A 24875-nucleotide genomic window follows, 5' to 3' on the forward strand; every position below is an offset into this window, starting at 1 on the left:
ACTTCTAAAATTCCAGGATAAAATGTACTTTTAAAAATAGAAAACTAAATACAATAAAAATTTTTGTATTTTAATCAATTTATATATTTGTAAACAGGGAAGAGCCTCAAAAGAAAGGTTGACTCTGCTCATGTTAATTGTGTTCTTGTAATTGTGAAAGATGTGTGAAGACAGCAAAAATTTTTATTTGTATTTAGTCTTCTATTTAAAAAAAATTAAATACTATTAGTATAAAACATATTTAAATTAAGATACAGTATTTTATAATAATTATTAAATTATTTTGAAATTCATTATTTAAAATACAAACCTTTTCTGGTTTCTTTTCTTTCTTTTCTTCTGGTTTCTTTTCTTTCTTTTCCTCTGGTTTCTTTTTTGGTGGCTCTATTTTAAATGAAATAATTTTATTTAAATTAAATAACATTTATATTACTTATGAGCTTTTTCATTTTTTGTCAAAGTTTTTGAGATTTTTAATAGTAAAAAACACAATTATCTAATGCATAAAAGTTAACATATTATAAATAACAAAATTCAATATAATAGTTTTAAAAATAAACTTTTTTAAAATCAGAATATTTAAGTTATGAAAAAAATATACAGTGAAACCTCGCTTAAGGAGCACCTCACCACCTCGCATAACGAGTATTTCACATAATGAACAAAACAAATTGTAAAAATTTGACATGCTTAACAAGCGATGTTTCGCATAATGAGTGACAAGGAGAGTGGAAATCCTGGACTGTGCACATGCTTCATCATTCTGTGTTTAGCACTCATTCCACTAGCATCTTAGTGTCACTCATGATCACACATTTTTTCAAACTTGTGTTCACACATATTACATATAAAGATTGACAATCATAACCCGTTATATAATAAACATGCCATCTCGTACTAAATTTAATGACCAATTCCAAATTAAATTTTAAAAATATCTAAATTAAAAATTAATTCTTTATAATTATTAAATTTAATATGAGATGGCAGCATAACTGCCTACCTCTAGTCAAATTAATTTCTAATATTTAATTATAGTCTTTACATAGCCCACAAATTTGGCATATAATTTGGCGTCTTCATCAGACATATTATCTGTGATTTTTTTGTTTTCTGCAAATTGAATTCACATTCCAGGTTGGTTCATTCCATGCTCAAAGAAAAGATGAAGAAGATTGACGCTTCTTAACAATGTATATTGTGTAATTTTCTTTGAATAAACGTTATACATAAAATATTTGAGTATTTTTTCGGCATGGAATGCAATATCATATTTAACATTAATTTCTATGGAAAAAACTGTTTCACTTAACGAGTGTTTTGCATTATGAGTAAGATTCTGGAACAAATTATGCTCGTTAAGCGAGGTTCCACTGTATCTGTAATGATAACTTCATATCTTTCATATAATATATTAGATAGTTCTTTCAATAGCATTTTTAATATTAATTTATAAGTTCTGCATCATAAAAAAATTAATATAAATGGAAATAAATCCTTTTATCAAACATTATACATTTCATTCAACTTATTCTCTGTTTAAGTTCAGATGTATTACTCTTTTTTCATTTAGATTTCGAATTAGAAAAATACTTATTTAATTACAAAACCTGATTAAGAAGTTACTTTCATGAAAATGTTTTCAGAGAATAAAATAAGAATTCCAATTAAAACTGATTTTTATATGCAATCAAATTCAGAATAATTTATACTAATAACAAAAAATGTATTATGTAAATTAAGAAAATCTGTATTATTTGCTTCCTTTACAGTAATATGATGTTTTCATCACAAATTACAATTTTGGAACAAAATCATTACTTATTTAAATTTACTTATTTGATCAAAAACTTATTTATTTTTCTTTACATCAATATTTACATAATTGTAGTTAAATCAAAATCTAACAATTCAAGACCTAAGACTAATTTTTAGATTTTACTTAATTACTAAGACCTAAGACCTAAGACTAATTTAGTCTTAGGTCTTAGGTCTTTTATATATAATTATATTAAAAATATTGAATTAAAAAAAATGAATACTTGACTTTTCTCAATTATGTAAGTTTGATAAAAACTTATGTATAAAATTTTTCATTATTTTAATAATAACTATTTTAATTACATTAACTTCTACATGAATTAAATAGAATGCTTTATATAAACCACATTAAATTATAGAACTTTGAATGAAATTTCTTGTATATAATATTTATGTATTTATGTAATGGATTTGAATAAACTTTTTAATACAAACAATATTAAACTACACTGGAATTAGAATAATTATAAAAAACACCACCTTTAACCATCCAGCAAAAATATTTAGTAATATAATAACATTTTCAACCATTTTTAACAGTCTTCTTCAGTTAAATGTATATTAACAAAAAGAACATTAAATAGAACATAAAGAATTAAAATTGATTTTTCTTGTTGATAACAATAGAAAGTTGATTCGTAGCAGTTTAATTTGAAAATGGCTCTCATTAGATGATTTTGTTGTATTTGTAGACAGTTAGTGATATAGTCTGATGTGGTTCCCCATATAGTTATACCGTATTGAATTTTTAGTTCTGTACAGATATGATATAGTCGTTTTATCGTATTTATGTTTAGGAAATCCTGTATTTTTCTGATTATGCCAGTAAACTTAGTGACAGTTTTTGTTAAATTTTCAATATGTTTATCATATCTGAGTTTATCATCTATTAAAACTCCAAGATATTTTATGCAGTTAATTCTTTCTATCTTCTTTTCATTTATTATTATTTGAAGTTGTTCCTTGTCAATGTTTTTATTTTTATTTACAAAGTAGAGATATCTTGTTTTGTTCAGGTTTAGTTTTAACATATTTGAGTTCATGTAGTCAGTTAGTTTGTAGAGGATGTCATTTAATTCGTATTGCACAAGCAGTGCAATACGAATTAGGAGGTTGTTGTTGGAATGTATTAGGACAATATCATCTACATATGCTATTACTTTCACTTCTGTTATCACTTCAAACAGGTCATTCAAGTAAATATTGAAGAGTAATGGTGCAAGAATTGATCCTTGAGGGTTCCAGTTTTCGGTGAGAAGCTTTTCGAATATGCATTGTTTACTTTTACTTGATATCTTCAGTTTAACAGATACGACATTAACCACTGTAAAGGCACTCCTCTTAAGCCAGTATTAAAAAGTTTTTTTTTTGAGAATCTGGAGGTCCATGCTGTCAAAAGCTTTTGATAAGTTTAGAAATAAGGCTATTACTGAATGAGATTTGTCTAATTTGTTCATAACTTCCTGTTTGAAATGTAATAATGCATCTATTATGGAGAAGTTTTGTCTGTAAGTATATTGATAACTATGAATCATGTTTAGATTGGCAATGTATTTCCAAAGTAGAAAATTTTCTCTATTATTTTTACTAGCACGGGGATGATGATAATCAGACAGTAATTTTCTATGTCTCTTTTAGACCCTTTATTTTTGTATATCAGTATGAGCATATTATAATTTAATTTATTTGAAAAGGTTCCTGTTTCGAAGGATTTGTTTATCAGAAAAGATAGAGGAGTAGCAAAGATATCTGCAATTGTTTTAATTATGTCCATATTTAAGTTATCTATGTCTGGAGTACAGGTTTTTAAGTTCATTATTGTATAATAGACTTCATTTGCAGTTGTATCCTCCAGTACAAAAGAATTTAGAGTTCTCATAGACAAATTTGACTGTAAGGGTTGATTCACTCTTACCGTAGATTCCCTGTTCCATGCACTATTTACATGTTCTGCGAAAATTTTGGTTATGATTTCATCATTTTCAAATAGATTTCCGTTAACCTGCAATGATTGTATTTTATTGTCATCCTTCTGTTTAGTTATACTAAAAGGCAGTTTTTTTATATTTTTCCAAAAGTCTACCAGAGACTTGGTATTACAAAAAAGGTTGTCATAATACATTGATTCTTCTTTATGAATGTCAATTCTTATTTGTTTTGACAAATTTTTGATTTTATATTCTATTTTAGTTCGTTGTTCAGAAGATAATTTCTTTTTTAATTCTTTGAAAAAAATTTTTCCATTTAGTTTTCTTGAGTGTTTCATTGGTTATGATTTTCTTTAAGGAAATTTTCTTTTTAAATGTATTATTTATTTCTAAATGTTTTTCTGAAAGGTATTTGTCAATGAATATTAATAGCAGACATTAGATAATCTGCAAGTTCGTCCACTGAAAGGTCTCATGTAATAATAATTCCAAGAGAAACAGGAAAGAAGAGCACCCTGTAATAATTTTATTGATAATTTGTTTATTTTACATCATTTTATAATTATTTTTGCTATGTCTTTATCAGGAATAAAGACAAGTAAAGGAAGGTGATCTGAGACTAGATACTGGTGGATCAAAAATTTAGCTTCACTTATGGTATTTAGCCCTATGTCTAATAATGAGTGAGTTTGATTGCCATACCTAGTGGGCTGTGATAAGTCTGCTAAAATTGTAAGATTTTCAGTTAACCCACTCCATGCTAAAAATCTTTAGCATTAAGTAAATAGATGGAATTCGTTATGAGGCACATTTTTGCGTTTTTTGGGTAATTTTTTAAATCGCAATATTTCGCTTCAATATTGCACTATATTCAATCTGTTTTTTGTTTGATTAAAAACATATTACAGTTTACGATTGTTTCATTTTTAGTTTTATACATATTTAAAATAATATTAAGTTTACGAACAAATTTGAAGTTTATGAGCAAAAGAAAAAAAATTCATTTACAGAGAATCGCTGAACTTTGTACATCTATTAGATAGAAACATCTGCCCTCTTTTAAACAAAACAAACTGCAGCTCTCTACCTAGAGCAGGAAAGAAGTTATTGCCATTATTCACACTATGTCTCTAATTACTTAGCTGGGAGAGTAGTTGTGAACGACACCAATTAGTCAGCTGTACAACTGACATGGCTTTGCACTTATTTTTGTAAAATAATTAAATGTATTCAAAATATATATGAATTCATTTGACAAAAATTTTAAAGCCAATTAACAGCACAAACATCTTCCATAGACTTACTATAGCAAGGTGGAGTTTCCCGGGAATATTTATCACTAGATAGTTTTAAAAACATTTTCTCGCCTAAATATTGTCAAATTAGCTAATTTAATGTCTAAGTGCATTAAATTAGTTAATTAGAGCTAAAAATCGATTTAAAAAGTGAATTTACTGTGATTGTTTACATTTTACTTCAAAGGTTGGAAGCAGGGCTTTTTGCAGCAATTTTTTCCTTTCACAAGTCTGTGATTAGTTAAAGTAATGTCAACAAAGACAGAAGATACCCAATAAAACCTTAGAAAGAGTTTCCCTTTGATTGTTTTCAGCCAACTGTGTAGTTAACTGCAAAGATTTACTATAGAATAGTAGGGGAATGTATTTATCAAAATATTTATGGCCCAGGGGTGGTAACAAAACACTTATTGGCTTAAAAAAAGTTAATCGACCTACAGAAGAGCAAATCAAAGCTAAGATCGCTGGAAAACTCGAATATAACGCAAATTAATCGAAGTTTTTAATTAATTTTTTAATTTTTACCAATCGGTATGTTTCGCATCACCGATAAATAAAGAAGTCACGTGATACATACCGATCGGTAGCTAACCACATGGAAAAGGTTAAGTAAAAATTAGTTAATTCACTGGTACTAATCAAATCTTTAAGCAAATCAATATTAAGGTCTCTGATAATTAATAATTTATGGTTTCTGTATTTGCTATTAGTTTTATATGAGATCACTGTCTGTAGCAGGTCAAAAAGCCTATTGGAATTTATTGCTGGAGAACGGTATAGAGTCACCAACATATATTTATTATAGGTTATCATTAAAATATCTATATAGTTTTCCGTAAAAGTTAAATTTGATATTAGTTCACAACTTAGATTCTTGTTAATGATAGGATGATACTGCCATGTTCACCTGGTGATCTTTTGATTTTCTCTCCTTGATCTTTGGTGGAGGGTTTCTTTCATTTGTCCAGGTTTCAATCAGTGCTAGTATGCCGAAATTACAGTTATAATCTTAGATACTAATTAATTGAAAAGTATTTTTCTTATTTCACATTTTATCAATAGTAAATTTCAATATTGGAGTCACCAGAGTCTAAAGAATTTTACCAACTCCATCCAAAAACATCAAATTCCAGCGACTCTGACTCCACAACAGTGGTAAAAATTCATGTCTGTAGAGCACTATGGGGCAGTTGTTGCTCCATATGCATGAGTTCATATAATCACATTTTAAAACCAAAGCATAACTCAATCCATCATAGATTGTACCCCTTTTCAAAATGTATATTAGACATAGACAACCCATAGGTTATATGCATGTACTATACAGAACACACAGTAATTAAAATTTAATATAAATATTAATCAGTAATAGCATTTTTACTTGCAAGTATTTTATACATAAAAAGAATATTTTGTTTATTTATGAATTTTATAAAAATTATGGATATTTGAATGTTTCACCATTAACATTATAAATTTATATAATCATGATTTTTCATTAGTGTGATGATATTGGAAAATAAATAAATTTTCTGTACTATTAGAAATTAAATTATCAAAACTAAATGTTTAATTTATCACATTCTTACCTGTAACAGTTAATTCTGCAGAAGATTCTTCTTTTCCAAACTCATTGACAATTTCACAAGTATAAGTTCCTGAAAATTCTATAGTAGTAGTAACAATAGTTAAAGTTGCTGATGATCCATCAAATGATATTTTGTAATCTTTTGTTTCTTTAATTACTTTCTTATTTCTAAAAAATTAATATTAAAAATTTTATAATTAAAAATAAAGAAGATAATAAATTTTTATTTTTTTAATATAAATAAAAATCAGTTTAATGTTAAAGTATTCATTATCATATTCTGTCAATAATACGATAGATAAAAAAATTACATTTCAGAAAATTCAAGCAAATTTTATTTTCCTGAATTGAAGATTTTATAATGTTTATGAGCAAATAAAAATATATTGGAATTTTTCAATTTCCAAAAGATAAATCTCATTTAAGGGAAACATAACCTTCTCTTAATGTTATGTATAACTGAATTTGTTTTGTCTCACATAATATTACTAATTCCAATTCCGCTCTTTCTTGGTTTAGTTCAACAGCAAGCTGCATATAATTTATTACCTTCTAATTATGAAATTTTCTAACTAATCTATTTTGCATTAAAATGCAAGTTTTATTTATTTATGTTATTAAAATAATAAGTTTTGCACTTATATGTATAAAAATCAGTTAAAGATTCATCCGAGTTTGTTCTCTTGAATATTAATATTGGCAGCTGAAATATGTCAATAACAAACAAAAGCAGATATAATTATAAAATAGCTCTCAATTATGGAAGCACATTAGAATAAAAAAATAAGGATACAACAAAATTTTTTAGAAGAAAACCGAAAATATTCTAAATAATCATATTAATTATACTTATTAGTTTTAGTCTAAATTCAAAACTGTTAGGTATACTAAATACTTAGCTTAGATGTCATGCCAACAGTTGTATTAAAATGATGAAATTATAGATAAGGCATTAAAGATTAAACGAAAGACTTTACTTCCGCAAGCACTTTCGACGTTATTTATGTACGTTGTCCTCAGGCAGTTGAATGAACAAAGAAATTCGAATAAAACATTTGAAATACAAAAAACTTAGCAACATTAGTCATTATGGAACATAAGCTTTTTAAGAACATGTATAAATTTTAAAACAAACATTTTTTGTAGGTGCGTGAAATTGACATGCATGCGCCTTAACATACAACAGGTAAAAACCAATTGGAAGTGTACCATAAGTGCATGTTACGTTAAAATTTAAATATAAAAATATGTAACATAATTTGAAAACACATAAAAAACATAAAACGTATATTAAAAACAAATAAATAAAAGATCGATGCACATGCATCTTATTCTATAATAAAGACGCAGGAAATGAGAGTAGAATTATTGTTGATTTTTTAACCGTTTGTATAAATTAGTCCAAACCTTGGGTAATTCAAGGGTAGAGGAGTTGCATGGGGAGAGCAGCTTAATGCAGAGGGCCTCCCAAATAAATAGCAAATTCCCCTTGTCACAACATTTGACTAACGCCACCTGATTCCAAAGTGCTGTGTGGCGATGCTAGATCACCAATTTGGAAAGTTTAGTATCACAATTACCTAGTCTGACTGAACGTTGGTGTTCAGATATGCGAACGGCCAGCATTCTGGCGGTCACACCTATATAATGGGTGTATAATCCCGATATAGATGACATTCTTTTAGCATGGCACGATGCGGAGGACCCCTTCTGGATCTTTGAACAACACCTGTCAAAATGTGTACTCCTCCATAGACTTCACTTGGGAAAAAAAAGTTGGGGGAAAAATCGCCTTTTTGGATCTGTACATCCATAAATCCCAGGTGGGTTTGGAGTTTTCCGTCTACCACAAGTTTAACAATATGCCTCCCATAATACAAGCCACGGCCTTCCAACCACAGCAGTACATTAACGTGGCTATAGTTCCCTTAATCAAACGGGCATTCTTACTACCCTCGACACAACATCTTATCAACATCAAACTAGAGGCCATCCACACGGCAGGATATGGTCCTGCCAAGTACAAACATGTTAAAAACAGAGTTAAACAGTCTCTCTTCCCTGCTACCACCTTACGCAAACCTAGGGATTGGATGACACTCCCATACTGTGGCCACCTCACAGCCTGGATTTACCAGATTTTTCAACAAAATGGCTTTTGCTACCCATAGCCCCATGCCCAAATCTAAGACAAATCTTGTGTAATGATAGAGACATATTTTCCGTCCTGGAAAAATCTGGTGTTACTCCATTCCCCTGCAAAACCCAGTATCGGGACTATACACCTATTATATAGGTGCGACTGCCAGAATGCTGGCCATTCGCATATCTGAACACCAACATTCAGTCAGACTAAGTAATTGTGATACCGAACTTTACAAATTGGTGGTCCAGCATTGCCACACACCACTTTGGAATCAGGTGGCGTTAGTCAGACGTTGTGACGAGGAGAGTTTGCTATTTATTTGGGAGGCCCTCTGCATTAAGCTGCTCTCCCCATGCAACTCCTCTACCCTCGAATTACCCGAGGTTTGGACTAATTTATACAAACGGTTAAAAAATCAACAATAATTCTACTCTCATTTCCCACGTCTTTATTGTAGAATAAGATGCATGAGCATCGATCTTTTATTTATTTGTTTTTAATATACGTTTCATGTTTTTTATGTGTTTTCAAATTATGTTACATATTTTTATATTTAAATTTTAACGAAACATGCACTTATGGTACACTTCCAATTGGTTTTTACCTGTTGTATGTTAAGGTGCATGCATGTCAATTTCATGCACCTACAAAAAATGTTTGTTTTAAAATTTATACATGTTCTTAAAAAGCTTATGTTCCATAATGACTAATGTTGCTAAGTTTTTTGTATTTCAAATGTTTTATTCGAATTTCTTTGTTCATTCAACTGCCTGAGGACGACGTACATAAATAATGTCGAAAGCGCTTGCGGAAATAAAGTATTTCGTTTAATGTTTAACATCTTATCTATAACTTCAAAACTGTATTATTTATATCAAAATTTATGATAATTTGAAATTCCCATCTAATTATATTTAATGGTCATATGGTAATTAAGTTATGTATTAAAATGGTTGATACATAAAGTGATCCAAAAGCCAGTGAACTATATGCTTTGAAGTAAATATTATTGTAGTTTTTAGTGTTTATAGTTAGATCCTTCATACTCAATGAATAATTTACATTTTTAATATACTATTATGAATTTTCAAGTACAGCATTTTTCATTGTCATAATTTGAGTAACTTAAACTGAGTAACCATCTGAGGTTAATTGAGTCCAAGCTGAATTTTGATTTCATAAAGACATATCTTGATTTTGATTCACAATTATTGTGAGTCAAAAAAACAAATGTTATAAAATAATTGAACTGGATGTTCTTTGTTATTTTTATTTTTATTTGTTGTTATTTTTATAATACCATTATTACTGATATGAATAAAACATTTTGAGTATATTTTCTTTCCATAAATTTTTTATATAAATTAATTGAAAATACTCTACTTAAAATGTTCCCTTATTCACAAACAGAAAAATGTTAAAACTTGGACAAATCTTAAAATTTTCATTGTTAAAATCATTAAGCTTATTCTACTTCAAATTTTTAATAAAAATTATAATAATTCAAAAATATTTTTCATTTTTTAGATAAAATTTTTGAGTATTTGTGAACTTGGTCCTTAAAATTTACAAATAGTAAAATGTGATATTTGTACGATATATTGTGTGTATTTAAAAAATTGGCCACAAACAATCCAAGAAAATATCATGAATTTAATGAATTTCATATCTAATTTATAATTAATTTATAATCTACTTAGCAATCACGTTTAATTGATATATGATTTATTATAACTATTCTTAAGACTTGACTTTACCTTTAACCTCCTTGCATGTGTATTAATGATTAAATATGTAGTATTATTACAGAAAATCATCTTTAAATGAAATACTAATATAATATATTTTAAAAAATATAAATATCTTTTCATATTCCCATAAAATATTCAATGCTTATCTTTTGTACATTATATTATTCTATGTAAATTCTATCTACATCAAAGTTTCAGTTAGCATCAGCAGGATATAGAGAATCTGTTTTTACAAATAATACTTTCATCTATATATTTCAAATTTAATCATTTACACAGTACTATTTGTGGAGTAGTATTAAAATGGATGTATTTAATTTGAAATCTTACCTATACCAAGTCACTGTAGCTTTGACCTTTGAATCAATTTTACAGAAAAATTCAGCTGATTTTCCTGATTCCACACTCTAGCAAAGATTAAAGGAAAAACTATTAATTTCATAAAACAAAACAAAAAATATTTTAAAATAAAATTATAAAAAAAATGTTATCATAAAACATTTTATTGTTAATATTTATAGAATTATATTTAAAATATATTTTCCTCCTAACTATAAGTTAGAGTCCTTCCCAGAGTCCTTAACAAGGAATGAGTTAAAAATAAAAAATAAAAATTATAAATAAATATATTTTATTCAAAATAAATAAAACAAGAAAACTGACATTACACTATATTAAAATACATTAAATAATTTTAAAACCTCTGGTGACATTAAAACAAGCTGTTTCAACAAGAATTTAAGTTTATAACAAATACAAATACAATAAATTCCCTAATTGATTGACGTAATAAAGTGTTTTCTCGGCATTTGGGTTTGCCTTTAACTTTTTTTACTTTTAACTTTTATTTCATTATTTACATAATGTTTTAGTTTTTTAAAGTTATCCACCCTCTGTAAGTCAGAACAGAAAGAAAAACTGATTTTTCGTGTATTTTTCTACAATACAATTACATAAGAATTTAATAAAAATTGTTTTGAGTTCTAAAAGTTGAGTTATTTTAAAAATTCGAAGTTATAGAAACAAACATAACAATAAAAAAATATATCAGCTTGTGGTCAACATCTAACCCCCTCATCCACAATAAATACATTTTATTTAGAGTTGGGGTTACTTACTGACTCCCCTCATCTGGATTTTCATGGTACACTTTTAGCATCTAGATACGACTGTTAATTCAAATATCAAACAAGATTTCTTCATCAGTCTATTAAGGCTAAATAATTATTAAGTAATTTGGCTGAAGGTAGATAGTTAGCTATCATCTTTCATTAAATCTAATAATCATATATGAATCAATTTTAATTTGATTTATTTATAATTATTAAATTTAGCTAGAGATGAAGGCCTAATTAATAACCTAATACAGGAATTTGGCTGTTTGTTTGATAGTTGAAAAGCTTAAATGTATTTTAATTATTCAAATATATTTTAGAATTGAATGAAATAAAATTTGTACAGAAAAAGTTTTATATAATGTTGATGTTATATTATTCTAAATCTAAATTACAAGTTAATTTTTACAAATGCTTGTGATCTATGCTTGTATAAATACATAAAAAACATTTTTAAACAGTCACATAAAAATAATAATAATATATGATTTTATAAATATAGCTAAATATTTTTTTATTGTCAATAAATTATAGATATAATACTTGACAATATACTTTTAAATATACAGTGCAAAGTCATAGTTTGCTAATGGCAGAAAACTCAAAACATGTCAAAACATGAAAACTGCCAAATCACAGAATACTGAACTAGCTAGTTTAAATGGTATTGATGTTTGAAAGTTATTTGTCCTACAGATCATAAAAATTGGATATTTTATCAATTTTAAATCAAATCTGAAGTTCTATATTTAATATATTAATTTAAATAGATTCCAGCTTTTATTCTTATTGTGTTTCTTGTGATTTCTTATGATGCTTCATTATTAATACAATGGTAAGCAAAATAGCAATTCATTCTCATTTACAAAATATTTCTTTATATTTTATCATTTAAAATGATTAAATTTTTAATACAGCAAAACCTGTGTAAACCGAAATCTCACGGTACAAAATTATTTTTTATATTTTGGCAAATTTCCATTTTATTCAGGTTCTGTTTTAGACAGGTCATACTGTATTTTAAAAAGATGGATTATAATTTTTAAAATAATTTAATGGAAAAAAAGATCACAAACAATTGCATACAGATTTATATGCTGCTTATTTCTGCCATTATTTAATTCAACACTTTTTTGTTTAGTACAAAACTGCATTCAAATGAACATAAATTTTAGAAATTCTATGGAAATAGTTTTCACATTTAAAGTAGAAATCTCAGGCATTTAATCTTCTAAACATTCAATTACTTTAGTGAATTATTTCTAGCTTTATATTATTTTCAAAATTATACTAAATATATTACATATCAATGATTATTTTAAAAACTAAGTATTATTTCAGACAAACTGAGTTTTGAGTCATTTAAAATTCAAAATTTATAAGAGAAAATAAAAGCAATTGTTAGTAAACACTTACTATAGATTTCAAACCTTGTACAACTTTTGGTTTTTCTCCTTTTGGTTTTCTATAAATTTAAAATATGAAACATTATTTCAGTAATCAATTTTAATTATAATTCATAGCTTAAAAAACATTCTTTTATATCTATAAAACAAGATAATTACTCATATATAATATATATCCCTAAAAATTTCATTTTTTTAACTTAATTATATTTATTAACTTTTTTATAATATATATTGTCTTTTAAAAATAATTAGACAGTTTAATTTTATATACATTTTCAAAAAATGTTTACTGATGATAATTATCATAAATTGTCCTTAAAAATATAAATTTTTTTTTATCGAGTGTTGATCTCTAAATAAAGTTTTAATAATTTTTGAATTTACAGATATTTTCATTTTTTGAATTGAATAACAAATAATATTTCATCTGCAAGATCAGTGGTTATGGACTTTAATAAACAAAAATACAGATCATAAGCTACCTACAGTTCCTAAATATCTGTGAAGTAGCTCATGCAGGAAATTCAATCATTCAAAGATAAATAAATAACATTACTACTTTTGCAAAAATGATAACATCTTAGAATGATTATGATTTGTTAGATCACATCACCAAAACCTGCTTAATAGGTGAGGAGATGGGGCAACTGCCCCTCAAGTCACAGTATTCAAAAAAATAAATAAATAAATAAAAATAATAAGCTTAGTTCAGTGAAATCCAGTAAATGTACTTTAAAGTTGTTTTTAAATAGTTCATACAAAAGTGTCAGCATTAAGTTACGAGGGCTATTTTTTAAATAAGGTCCGTTTGTGAATAAAAGTGAGAATAATGCACAATCACGGCAGTATGCATATGCTTCTGCTCCGAGCATGCTTGGCGCGCGTTTTGACGCCATTTGCAGCCATATCGTCTGTCTGTATGCTGAGCTGTAAAAGTTTAAAATGTTTAAGAAAACTGAGTCTCCCGCCGACTGTGAGATACGATCTGTTATTCGATTCTTGAATGCAAGAAACTTGGCAGCAGTGGAAATTCACTGTCAGATTTGTGAAGTTTACGATGATAATGCTATGAGTAACAGTAAAGTTCGAAAATGGGTAAGAATGTTCAAGGATGGGCGAGTTAATGTGCATGATGAGCCACGCCCTGGTCGACCTTCTCTGATTTCTGAAGATTTGGTTTGTGATGTGGATAACAAAATTCGAGAGGACCGACGATTCACGATTTCAACGTTATCAATTGAATTTCCACAGATTTCAAGATCAGTTTTGTAAACCATTGTTTCGGAGAAACTGAATTATCGAAAATTGTTTTCTCGGTGGGTTCCAAGACTGCTTTCTGACGATCACAAAACAAAAAGATTAAACAGTGCTTTATCGTTTTGACTCGATACGATCATCCACACAGTCCAGACCTTGCACCCAGTGATTTTCACTTCTTTCGATACTTAAAGGAGTTCCTTGGTGGTCAACATTTCAACGACGAAGGAGAAGTGAAAACTGCAGTCATGAATTGGGCTTCTTGACAGGCGGCAGATTTCTTTGAAGTCGGAATTCAAAAAATTGTTGAGCGGTATGACAAATGTTTAAACAAAATGAAAATTATGTAGAAAAGTAGATAAAAGTGTGTAGAATATAGAAAAAAATATATTTTAACGATATTTACAGTATTTTTCTTCTTATTAAAAAACGGACCTTATTTAAAAAATAGCCCTCGTAGAAGCAGGGCCATCAAAAGCTTGGTATGGGACCCTTTTGCTTTTTTTTGTGAATAAATAAAATATGTAGAGGATGTTTCTTTATTAATAAAAAAAACTCTTATTAAAAATAGAATTCTTTTATAGGAATAGACCCACCACTACAGACCCCTAAGTGTATTCCAGGCCCAGGCAAAACTTCCCAGTTTACCACTTTGATAGTTTCCCACATTCTGACTAGAGGGGCTCTCTATTAGCAACTATTCTGGAAGCAGGGATAGCAAAAATCAGTTTTACCACAGGTGCAAGTTACCATTGAGTCACCTCTGCGTATCACATTAATGTCCTTAAAATAAACAAGCCTAATATGACAAAAACTCAAAAATACCATTATAACAACATAGTATTGTATTGCCAAATCGACTATTTTCTTTTTCACTTTATTTTTAAATATGTACATATTTAAGCAAATACTATTATCCCAGCTATTACTGATGTTCATTAAAGTAAATACCTTTATAACATATCCATCTGGCTATCCCCAATATAGATTTCTAACTTTAGAGATATTTTAATGAAAAAATATTTTAAAATAGTTCAAACTCCAAAAGAATTACATTGTGTTAATGTAAGTATTATTTCAAAAGATATATTTCAGAAATATTTAATATAGAAATTAATAGTATTATATTGATACAAATACTAGTAGTATTATAATGAAGCTATTACCTATTTTGAATAATGTACGAGGGTAATCCCAAAAGTAAGGTCTCCTATTTTTTTTTAAAATACAAAGAAACGTATATTTTCAATAACGTTCATATCATTTTAAAGCTTGAACATTTATCTATTTTTCTACATAATTGCCATTTTGGTCGATGTAATTTTGTATGCGCTGTGGCAATTTTTGGATGCCCATGTCGTACAAGCTTGCTGCCATGTCATGGGACCCATCTTGTGCATACCTTTCAATATGCAACTTTTCCATTAAAATCCTGATTGGTGCACCAGGAAATCCCAAGAACCAAAATGCAGAGATCATTCAGAGTTATTCGCCGATCTTCACACATGGTTTGCTCAACCTTTGCGATTGTCTCATCAGAAATTGACGATCTCTTGCTACTTTCTTCATCGTGAATTTCAGTACAATTAGCTGAAAACTCCCTACACCACTACTTGAGGACGTTTTTGACATCTATGCACAACTTGCCATAAACTTTCATCAATTGGTGATGAATTTCAATCGGCTTAACACAACATGGCGGAAGAGCTGGTATGACATGGGCATCCAAAAATTGCCACAGCGCATACAAAAATGCATCGACCAAAATTGCGACTATGTAGAAAAATAGATAAATGTTCAATCTTTAAAATGATATGAACATTGTTGAAAATAAACGTTTCTTTGTATTTTTTAAAAAATAGGAGACCTTACTTTAGGAGATTGGGATTACCCTTGTATATACTTTAAATACAAATTATTAAATAAAATCACAATTTCTGAACACAATAAGAAATATTTCTCTATAAAATTGGATAATAATTGATAAAATTGTAAATATTTTATTTAAAATATTTGTTATTTTTGAAAGATCGTATAAATATAATAGGAGATCCTGACTGTGTTGCAGTTTATAATAGTTCATGTAAATAATGTTTATCATATAATATATATATATATATATTATATGATAAACATTATTTACATTACTATGAATTATTTACGGTTATTTAATCGATATATATATATATTGTACAATTATTAGGCTGTTCGCACATCATAGTGTCTGAACACCCTAATAATTGCACCATCTGCCTATTTTTAAATTGACCACATTCACTGAACAGTCAATGAGTATATTGGCTAATATAGATTTTTATTTAATATTATTGTACACAAACATAAAGTCATTTATGCATAGATTTGTATGCTAACTTTAATAATAGAATTTATCATATAATTTTGTTTAATTCTGAACTTGCTTTGAAAATGTTTTATATGCATATCAGAGTGGGTAACTAGCATTTTCTTTTTGTAAATAAGTGCAAATGAAGACACACACAATAATTTCTGTGTATATCTGTTGATCAAATATTTTAGTTATAAACCTTTACCTAAGTACAGTACTTATATCCTTTATAATTATTTAACTTATAATACTTTTATTGTTTTATATTTCTTAATATATTACTTTGAAGATTATTAATTCATGTATTTTGTTCCATTTTCCATCTATAATAAAAATACATAGCAATATTTTTACAACTTGACATTCTTCTCAAAAAATCAAACAAATTTTCAATTATAACAGAAATATTTGCATCTTATCATTTAAGCTGAGAGATCACTACAAGATCTTTGCATCTAGTATTGTATTCTATTAAGATCAATAATTTGTTTTTTTTTTCCTTTCTTAATGCCAGTTTTTCTTCAGCAGAATTGCATTATTTAAGGAAACTAAACTTCTAAAATTGTAATTTATAAGGATGCATAACAAACTCTTTAGTTTGATTCCTATTTACTATGGAAATCAATTCAGATAATTAATCTTTAGTAAAAATTTATTTATAAGGAAAAGTTAATTACATTCTTTTACTATTAGTATTGAAATTTAATTATTAAAAATAAAACATAAAATTATTTTTTTAATATTAAATATTTTAGTTTAAAAGCAGTTATGTGCCATTTCTTTAATGATTCGTAAAATAAGGTCTGTGAGAATTCCATAATAAATTAAAATATTAAAAAAAGTATTTAAAATATCATAACTTACTTTTCTGGTTCTTTCTTTTTTTCTGGTTCATCTAAAAGAAATAGTTATGTAAAAAAAATATTAACTTGGAAACAAATGATAACATAAATAATGAAATATACCTTCAATATCAACTTGGATAGATTGAGAAGTAACTTCTCCTTTTTCATTCTTTGCTGTTAATTTATAATTTCCTTTATCTGCTCCAACTGGTTTCTCAATTTCTAAACTGATTGCAAATTGTCCAATTGAAACTTGTCGAACATTAACAATATGACGAGAATCTTCTTTAATAATAGTAGTGTCACGTTGCCATACACATTTTGGAGCTGCTCCAGACTGAACATAACATTCAATAACAATTTTTTTATGAATTTCTTTTGTAATAATCCTTGGTTTTTCTTTAATAACTGGAGCCACTAAAATTGAAAACAAATATATATATATATATTTTTTAAATTATGATTTTATATATAATAGTAAAACTCATAATAATAATAAAAAATTATTCTGAAAATTTTGTTTTATAAAACAAAAATCCTACACAGTAATTAATAAAAATAATAAAATAATAATAATAATAATAATAACTCTCCTGTGGTCACCACCTGGTCGTGGTGGGAGAGCCCAGTAATTTTACTGATCCATAGGGCAATGCAGGCTGGAGCACAAGCTCCTGGTAGGGACACCCATGCCAATAAGGTCTATGGGGAGAAATGAAGCTAAGAGTGACCACACACCTACATTCTGTGGAGATATGTATCATGGTAGTAACCAGATCTAAATGTGATACCGGATCAGACGTCGCCCGGGTTAACAAGGTCCGCGTTCGTGAGTTAGGCAGAGGCTCACATTCGAAAAATAGGCCACAGTCTCCCTTGGTTACCGGTGGCGAAAGCAGCACCGGCCCAAGCATGGCTACTGCAATGCCCTCAACAGATGTGAGGAACCAACCTAGCCTTGGTGTTTCTGTGGCAATGCATCCACAGACCACAAAGGCTGGAAAACCACGCCAACAAATGAAATGGACAACGGAAATAAATGAGTTTATCATCCGTACTTATTACACCATCACAAAACTCGAAACAAACATGACAGCATACAGACAACAACTACACCATAAATTCACACAACAATATCCTCACCTCACTGTCACCGAACAAAGGGTTGTTGATCAAAAAAGAACAATTATACACAACAACCTTATTTCACAAACAACACTTGAACTTATCAAACAACAGGTTGCTGATCAAATACATCGACAGACAGAAACATCTAACATTAATGAAGATCACGTAACCTGTCAGGATAATCCAGTAACAAGCATTGATAATAACACACATACAACAATTACCGCTAATGATACTACAGACACTTCCTCATCCATCACTGATAACATAGACATGGATTTAGTTAATACGCTCTCACTTATATTTCAGGAAACACTCACTAAATATACAGGCACAGATCCCACACAAAGACCACGAATACCAAAAATCAACACGTCAAAGGAAGTAGGAAAAACACTAAATTATGTAAACACTCACTTAATACCACACTACATTCATTCAATTTCTACACTCGCAGACATTCATACATTAGTTTATGCTGGGGCAGTCACAGTAGTGACACACCATGGACTGAAAGTACAATCACAGACAAATACACAGAAAACACAATTCTATCACAAGCCTGCCTGGCAGAGAAGAATAGGAACACATTGGCTGTGTACTATGTCACTTGGCATGTCACTGGCAGAGAAGAATAGGAACACATTGGCTGTGTACTTGACTTTGGTCCGGCATAGTACACAGCCACCGGGGTTAACCGAGTATATCTCACTTAACCCAAACTAATAATAATAATATGGTTAAAATAAGCATTTTTAAACTATATTGTAAAATAAAGATACAATTCAAAATTAACTTACATTCAATATTTAAGGTTAAGTTTGCATTGCTTTCTCCTGCAGAATTCTTGGCATTGCATTTATATAATCCTGCATCAGTTACTTCTGTATCCTATGTATTAAAAAAAATTAATTTCATTCAGCAAAAACAAAACCTTTCTGGAACAAATTTAGCAGAATTGCTTTTATAGTTCATCTATGTGAAAAGTTCATGTTCTTATTTTTTAAAGGATTTCCTATTATTATATTAAATATTTATATGTTAATAAAATGTTATAAAAGCAATAATAAACTGAAACAAGGATTTTATTGCAGGATAATTTAATTAGATATTTTCATATAAGATTTCTGAAACTAGTCATCAAAAACTTTTATAGTTTTTTAAGGCATTATTTACTTATTGATAGCTGCAGATTTAGAAAAAATGATAACAATAGGCTAAACACAATACTATATTATAATTTCTAAATTTAAACTAACCAAATTGCTTTTTCTATATAGAAATTTTGTTAGAAATATTTTACATACAGTTACAAAATATTTGTGATTTTGCACTTTCGCTTGTTATTCACATTAGATATCAGATTATATAAAATAATACAAGGTGATTACAAAAGAATACCCCAACTTTGAAAGGCTATATCTCTTCAACCAAAAACTTATAGCACCATTCCACAAATCATCATGTAGGAAACATTCTAAACTTTCAGTTGTTTTTTGGAAAGATGTCACTATAAGTGTCCTTAATTACATTATAAGCGTGTGTTGTCGGTTCACGCCAAAATGGCGACCACACAACAGAAGACATTTTGTGTTACTGAATTTGCTAAAATTGAATTGGTTACAACTGTTCAATGTGCTTTTCATCAGAATTAAACCTCCTGATAGGAGGAGTATCTTACTTTGGTTTCATCGATTTAGTGAAAAAGGGTGTATTTGGAAAGGCAAAAGGTCTGGTCGGCTGACTGTATCTGAAGAGAATGTGCAACAGATTCAGCAAGTGTTTGCTCACAGTCCAAGAAAATCAATTTGATGAGCTAGCCAGGAACTGCAAATTCCTCAAACAATGGTATGGAAAGTGTTAAGAAAACAATTGCATTTCAAACTGTACAGATTACATCTGCTACAGGCTCTTACCAAAAGTGATAAATAAAAGAGAATTGGTTTTTTGTGAGTTTTGTTCTTAATCAGATGAGGAAGATGATTCCTTTTCATCTAAGCTTGTTTTTAGCAATGAAACTTTTCATATCAGCAGTCAAGTTAACTGTCACTATGTGTGGATTTGGGATCCGGTGAATCCTCATGAAATCGTCAAACATGAGCACAAATCCAAAGTTAATGTGTTTTGTCCTGTATTCAAAGACAAAGTTTTTGACCCATTCTTTTTTTCATGAAGCCACTGTTACTGGAGTTTTTTACTTGGATATGCTCATCAATTAGTTGTTTCTGCAGCTACAAAAAACTGGAAAGTTCATTTTTCAACATGATGGAGTGCCACCCCATTGGCATTTATCTGTTTGCAGATACTTGAATGAAACATTACCGCAATGTTGGATTGGTTGCAGAGCAGTTTATGACCAAGTTCTTCATCACTGGCCCTCTTGAAGCCTTGATCTAACCCCTTGTGATTTTTTTATGGGGTTACATAATGAATCAAACGTTTGTTCCTCCACTGCCAGCTAACTTTGATGAATTCAAAACAAGAATAACTGCAGCCATCAAAACTGTAACACTGGACATACTGCAAACAGTGTGGAATGAGTTTGATTATTGATTAGATATCATTCATGTTTCTAATGGTGGTCACATTGAACATTTATGAAATTAAGGTAACTAAATGAAACTTTACAATGTGATTGGTCAGACAAATGTGAAAGTTTTGTTGTTTTGTAAATATAGCCTTTGAAAGTTAGGGTATTCTTTTGTAATCACCCTGTATATTAACATATCACTTATTCTAACTATATTTACTACTTATTTTTTGAATTTCTAATTATGTTACATTCATTTTTCAATATTTAACAAAAAGTAAATTTAAATAATTATCTTCTTGTGTATGTTAATATATAATAATCAGTTTGGTAAAATCTATAAAAGTTTAATACAGTATATTTCTTTTAATAAAATAAATAAGTTAGAAATCACATCACAAGCATTTTATATGATATTTAATATAATGTTGCAAATTAATTGAGAAAACTGACCACATTTGACTTTCTTATATCATCGTCTGGTATTCTAAAGTTTTGATAATATTCCAAGTAAGAACATTTGAAATTATTCTTCAAAAAGCTTAACTATTGTTTGAGAGAAGAATGAATTTATTACAAGAAAATAAAATACTTTATGTGAAGATGGACGAAAAAATATAGATTCTATAATTCACTAAAAACAGAAAAATTAAAATTATATACATATGAATTTTTCAGGCATTCAAACTACTCAAACATATTCTCACTCTTAAGAATAAAACTCACAGACCATTTTTATAACAAAAAATGAAACTGAAATTATAAAATTAATTTTCTGTATAAAATTAGCTGTAATTAATTCCACTTGGTTATACCTATTTTATAATAATTTCTAAATCAGCATTGTTAAAATCAATGCAAATGTAATGCATTACATATTGCATGTAATGAAAATATAAAAATATTTTTATTTTTTCATTACCAAGAATTCATAGCCATATATTTTTTCCAATGATCAAAGTTTTCACTGCCAATAAAAAGATGTAACGTTCTAATTTGAATATTTCATAACAGAAATTTATATAAACAACAGCAATGGTTAGATCACTTCTGATAAAATCTTTGCTTGCTTATATAAATGACAATCAGTATCACATTAAGAAGCATAACTATGTTATCAAGAAATATAGTAGACTTAATATATTCTTACCTTTAATTCTAAACGAATTGTATAAACATCTTTCTGTTCTTTAACAGTTTGTACAAAACGCTTTGATTCTTTTATAACAACACCTTCTCGATACCAAGTAATATCAGGTTTTGGTTTTGCACGAACTTTGCATTCCATAATAATCCTTCTGCCATCATCTTCTGGAATGATTTTTGGTTTCTCAACAAATGTAGGTGCCTCTCCTTCAGGAGCTTTTTCACCTATTAATAATGATATAAAATTTAACAATTAAATGAAAAAAGTTTATCTTTTTTTAATTTAATTAATAATAATTTCAAAACAAAATACAGTAGACCTCAGTTAAGTTTTCCAAGAAACCAATTTAAAAAACTTCTTAAGCAGAAATGCAAATACAGTAGAGGTCGATAAGTGGAACGTCGGTAAGTGGAATGGCCGGAAAGTGGAACGATTTTCAGTTGGACTGTGTCGTGCTGAATCAAATGTTTTTGATACTAAATTTACTTCTAAAGTATAATTTTCATGTTTTTTATATTCTTTAATATATTTATTTTGTTTGTACAAAATGCAGAAATAATTTTTAACGATACGATAGCCTCGATGATTATTATAAAAATTTTCGTTAGGCTTAAAATCGACGAAAATTTAACACGAAGCGACACGCAACAGAGAAAAATTCAACAGGAAGTGATACGCAACGGAGAAAAATTTGAACATCGGACAGGTTAATGTATTTTTTCGTACAAAGTCGGAAACTGGAACAAATCATTAACTGGAAGGACCCCAGTCCCCAATTGGTTCCACTTATCGACGCTCTACTGTAATACAACTATTTTTCAATAATCCATATTTTTTTAGCAACGTTCTGCTACATTACATTGAATTAGGCTTATACAGTATATATTTATTTAAATATTTGTCTAATGTAGCCTGCTTTATCTGTTTTGTTATGTTAAAGAAAAGTACATTTTATGATTGCTACTAAACCCTAAAATGACAAATACTACAAAAATTTGTTGAAGACTTTCAGTATCATTGATGTGTTGATAGTGCTTATCAGAATTTGTTACTTATTGCAAGTATTATTGCAGATAACCATGTAAAAAAATTTTTTAATTCAGAATCCAACATTGCATGCAAAGTGAAACAAAATTTTATTCATGTCCTAACATAACATGAGGTTCCAGATGAGGTCCAAACTCCTCACTAAATTTTGCTTAAAAGCTTTCCACTAAGGAAAGGAATTTCATAAGATAAACACAACGTGAAGGTAGAAAAAAAAAGAAATAGATGTAAAGCTCAGACTGGAAAAATGAACTTTGGCTTAGGTGCTTGTAAATAGGATGAAATTACGGCAAACTTGAAGTGCTATAAAATATTTTGATCAATAAATAATTATTGCAGGATGTCTTATAGAAATCTGACAAGAGAGAAAACAAAACTTTTAGAAATACAAGCAAAAATTCTAAGATTTGTTTAAACATCCTGTCATCCAAGATTGAGATAATGTTGAGTTAACAACAAGATTCAACCTTTTTCATGCCTAGATTGGGTCTAGTTCTACCTGGAGACAAAAGGAAACAATTTAATTGGTCCCAAATCCTTCTCTTTCCTCCCAATTGGGAGGAAAGAGAAGGATTTGGGACAAATTAAATTGTTGGACTGCAAAAAAGATTCTATATAAACCTGCATCAAAGTGCACTTCTCCAATCGCTCTTCTAAAATTGCACTTCTCCATCCATTCATCCCTATTCATGTCACATCGATTCATTTTCTCTAGTAATCTGCTAACATCTACCAGTCAACTTAGTATGTTTTCTTCAAGCAAGTTCTTGATCTAACCATAGAACACAAATCCATCCTATGCTGAAGCAATCTGTCCTCAAGTACCTTCTCCTTTTGTGACACTTAATAAGTGCATGACTTTGCCACTGGGAACTCTTATGCCTCCGCTACTTGACAAATCTCTGTACTAAGTGATCTCAACCACCTCATCAATGACTTTGCCCGAGCCCAGCATCATATGAACTCATAAAGGAATTATGAATTATTACTTCAAATCACAAAGAACATCTTCGTGGGATGAATACTGAAGATGAAAGATTAAATGTAAATACAGCGAAACCTCGCTTAATGAGCATAATTCATTCTAGAGTCTTACTCATTAAGCAAAACAATTTTTTCCATATGTAAAATAATATGTAAATAGGATGAAATTACGGCATTCCTAATGTAAAATACAATAATGCGTTCCACACCGAAAAAAATACTCAAATTCTTTACGTATACCATTTATTCAAAGAAAATTATACAATAAACATTGATAAGGAGTATGAATCATCTTCAGCTTTTCTTCTAGCATGGAATGAACCAACCTGGAATGTGAATTCAATAAAGAAAAAAAAAAAAAAAAAAAAAAAATCACAGATAGTATGTCTGATAAACACGCCAAACAATATGTCAAATTCTTGAGCTATGTAAAGGCTATAATTGAATATTAGAAATTAATTAATTTGATTAGAGGTAGGCAGTTACGCTTTCCTCTCGTATTAAATTTAATAATTATAAATAATTAATTTTTAATAT

General features: G+C 28.5%; 1 protein-coding gene across 1 annotated transcript in view; it reads right to left on the reverse strand.

The window, feature by feature from the left end:
* LOC136973742 (twitchin-like) overlaps positions 1-24875 on the reverse strand; it is a 245808-nt gene that overhangs the window by 142384 nt on the left and 78549 nt on the right. Inside the window, 8 exon segments of the mRNA XM_067268488.1 lie at positions 311-384; positions 6634-6800; positions 10860-10936; positions 13061-13109; positions 17522-17552; positions 17623-17919; positions 19431-19521; positions 22311-22531. Of these exon segments, the coding sequence (XP_067124589.1) occupies positions 311-384; positions 6634-6800; positions 10860-10936; positions 13061-13109; positions 17522-17552; positions 17623-17919; positions 19431-19521; positions 22311-22531 (1007 nt within the window).

The sequence above is a fragment of the Centruroides vittatus genome, unplaced genomic scaffold (assembly GCF_030686945.1).
Source record: "Centruroides vittatus isolate TY-2023 unplaced genomic scaffold, ASM3068694v2 contig_329, whole genome shotgun sequence".
NCBI lineage: Eukaryota > Metazoa > Arthropoda > Arachnida > Scorpiones > Buthidae > Centruroides > Centruroides vittatus.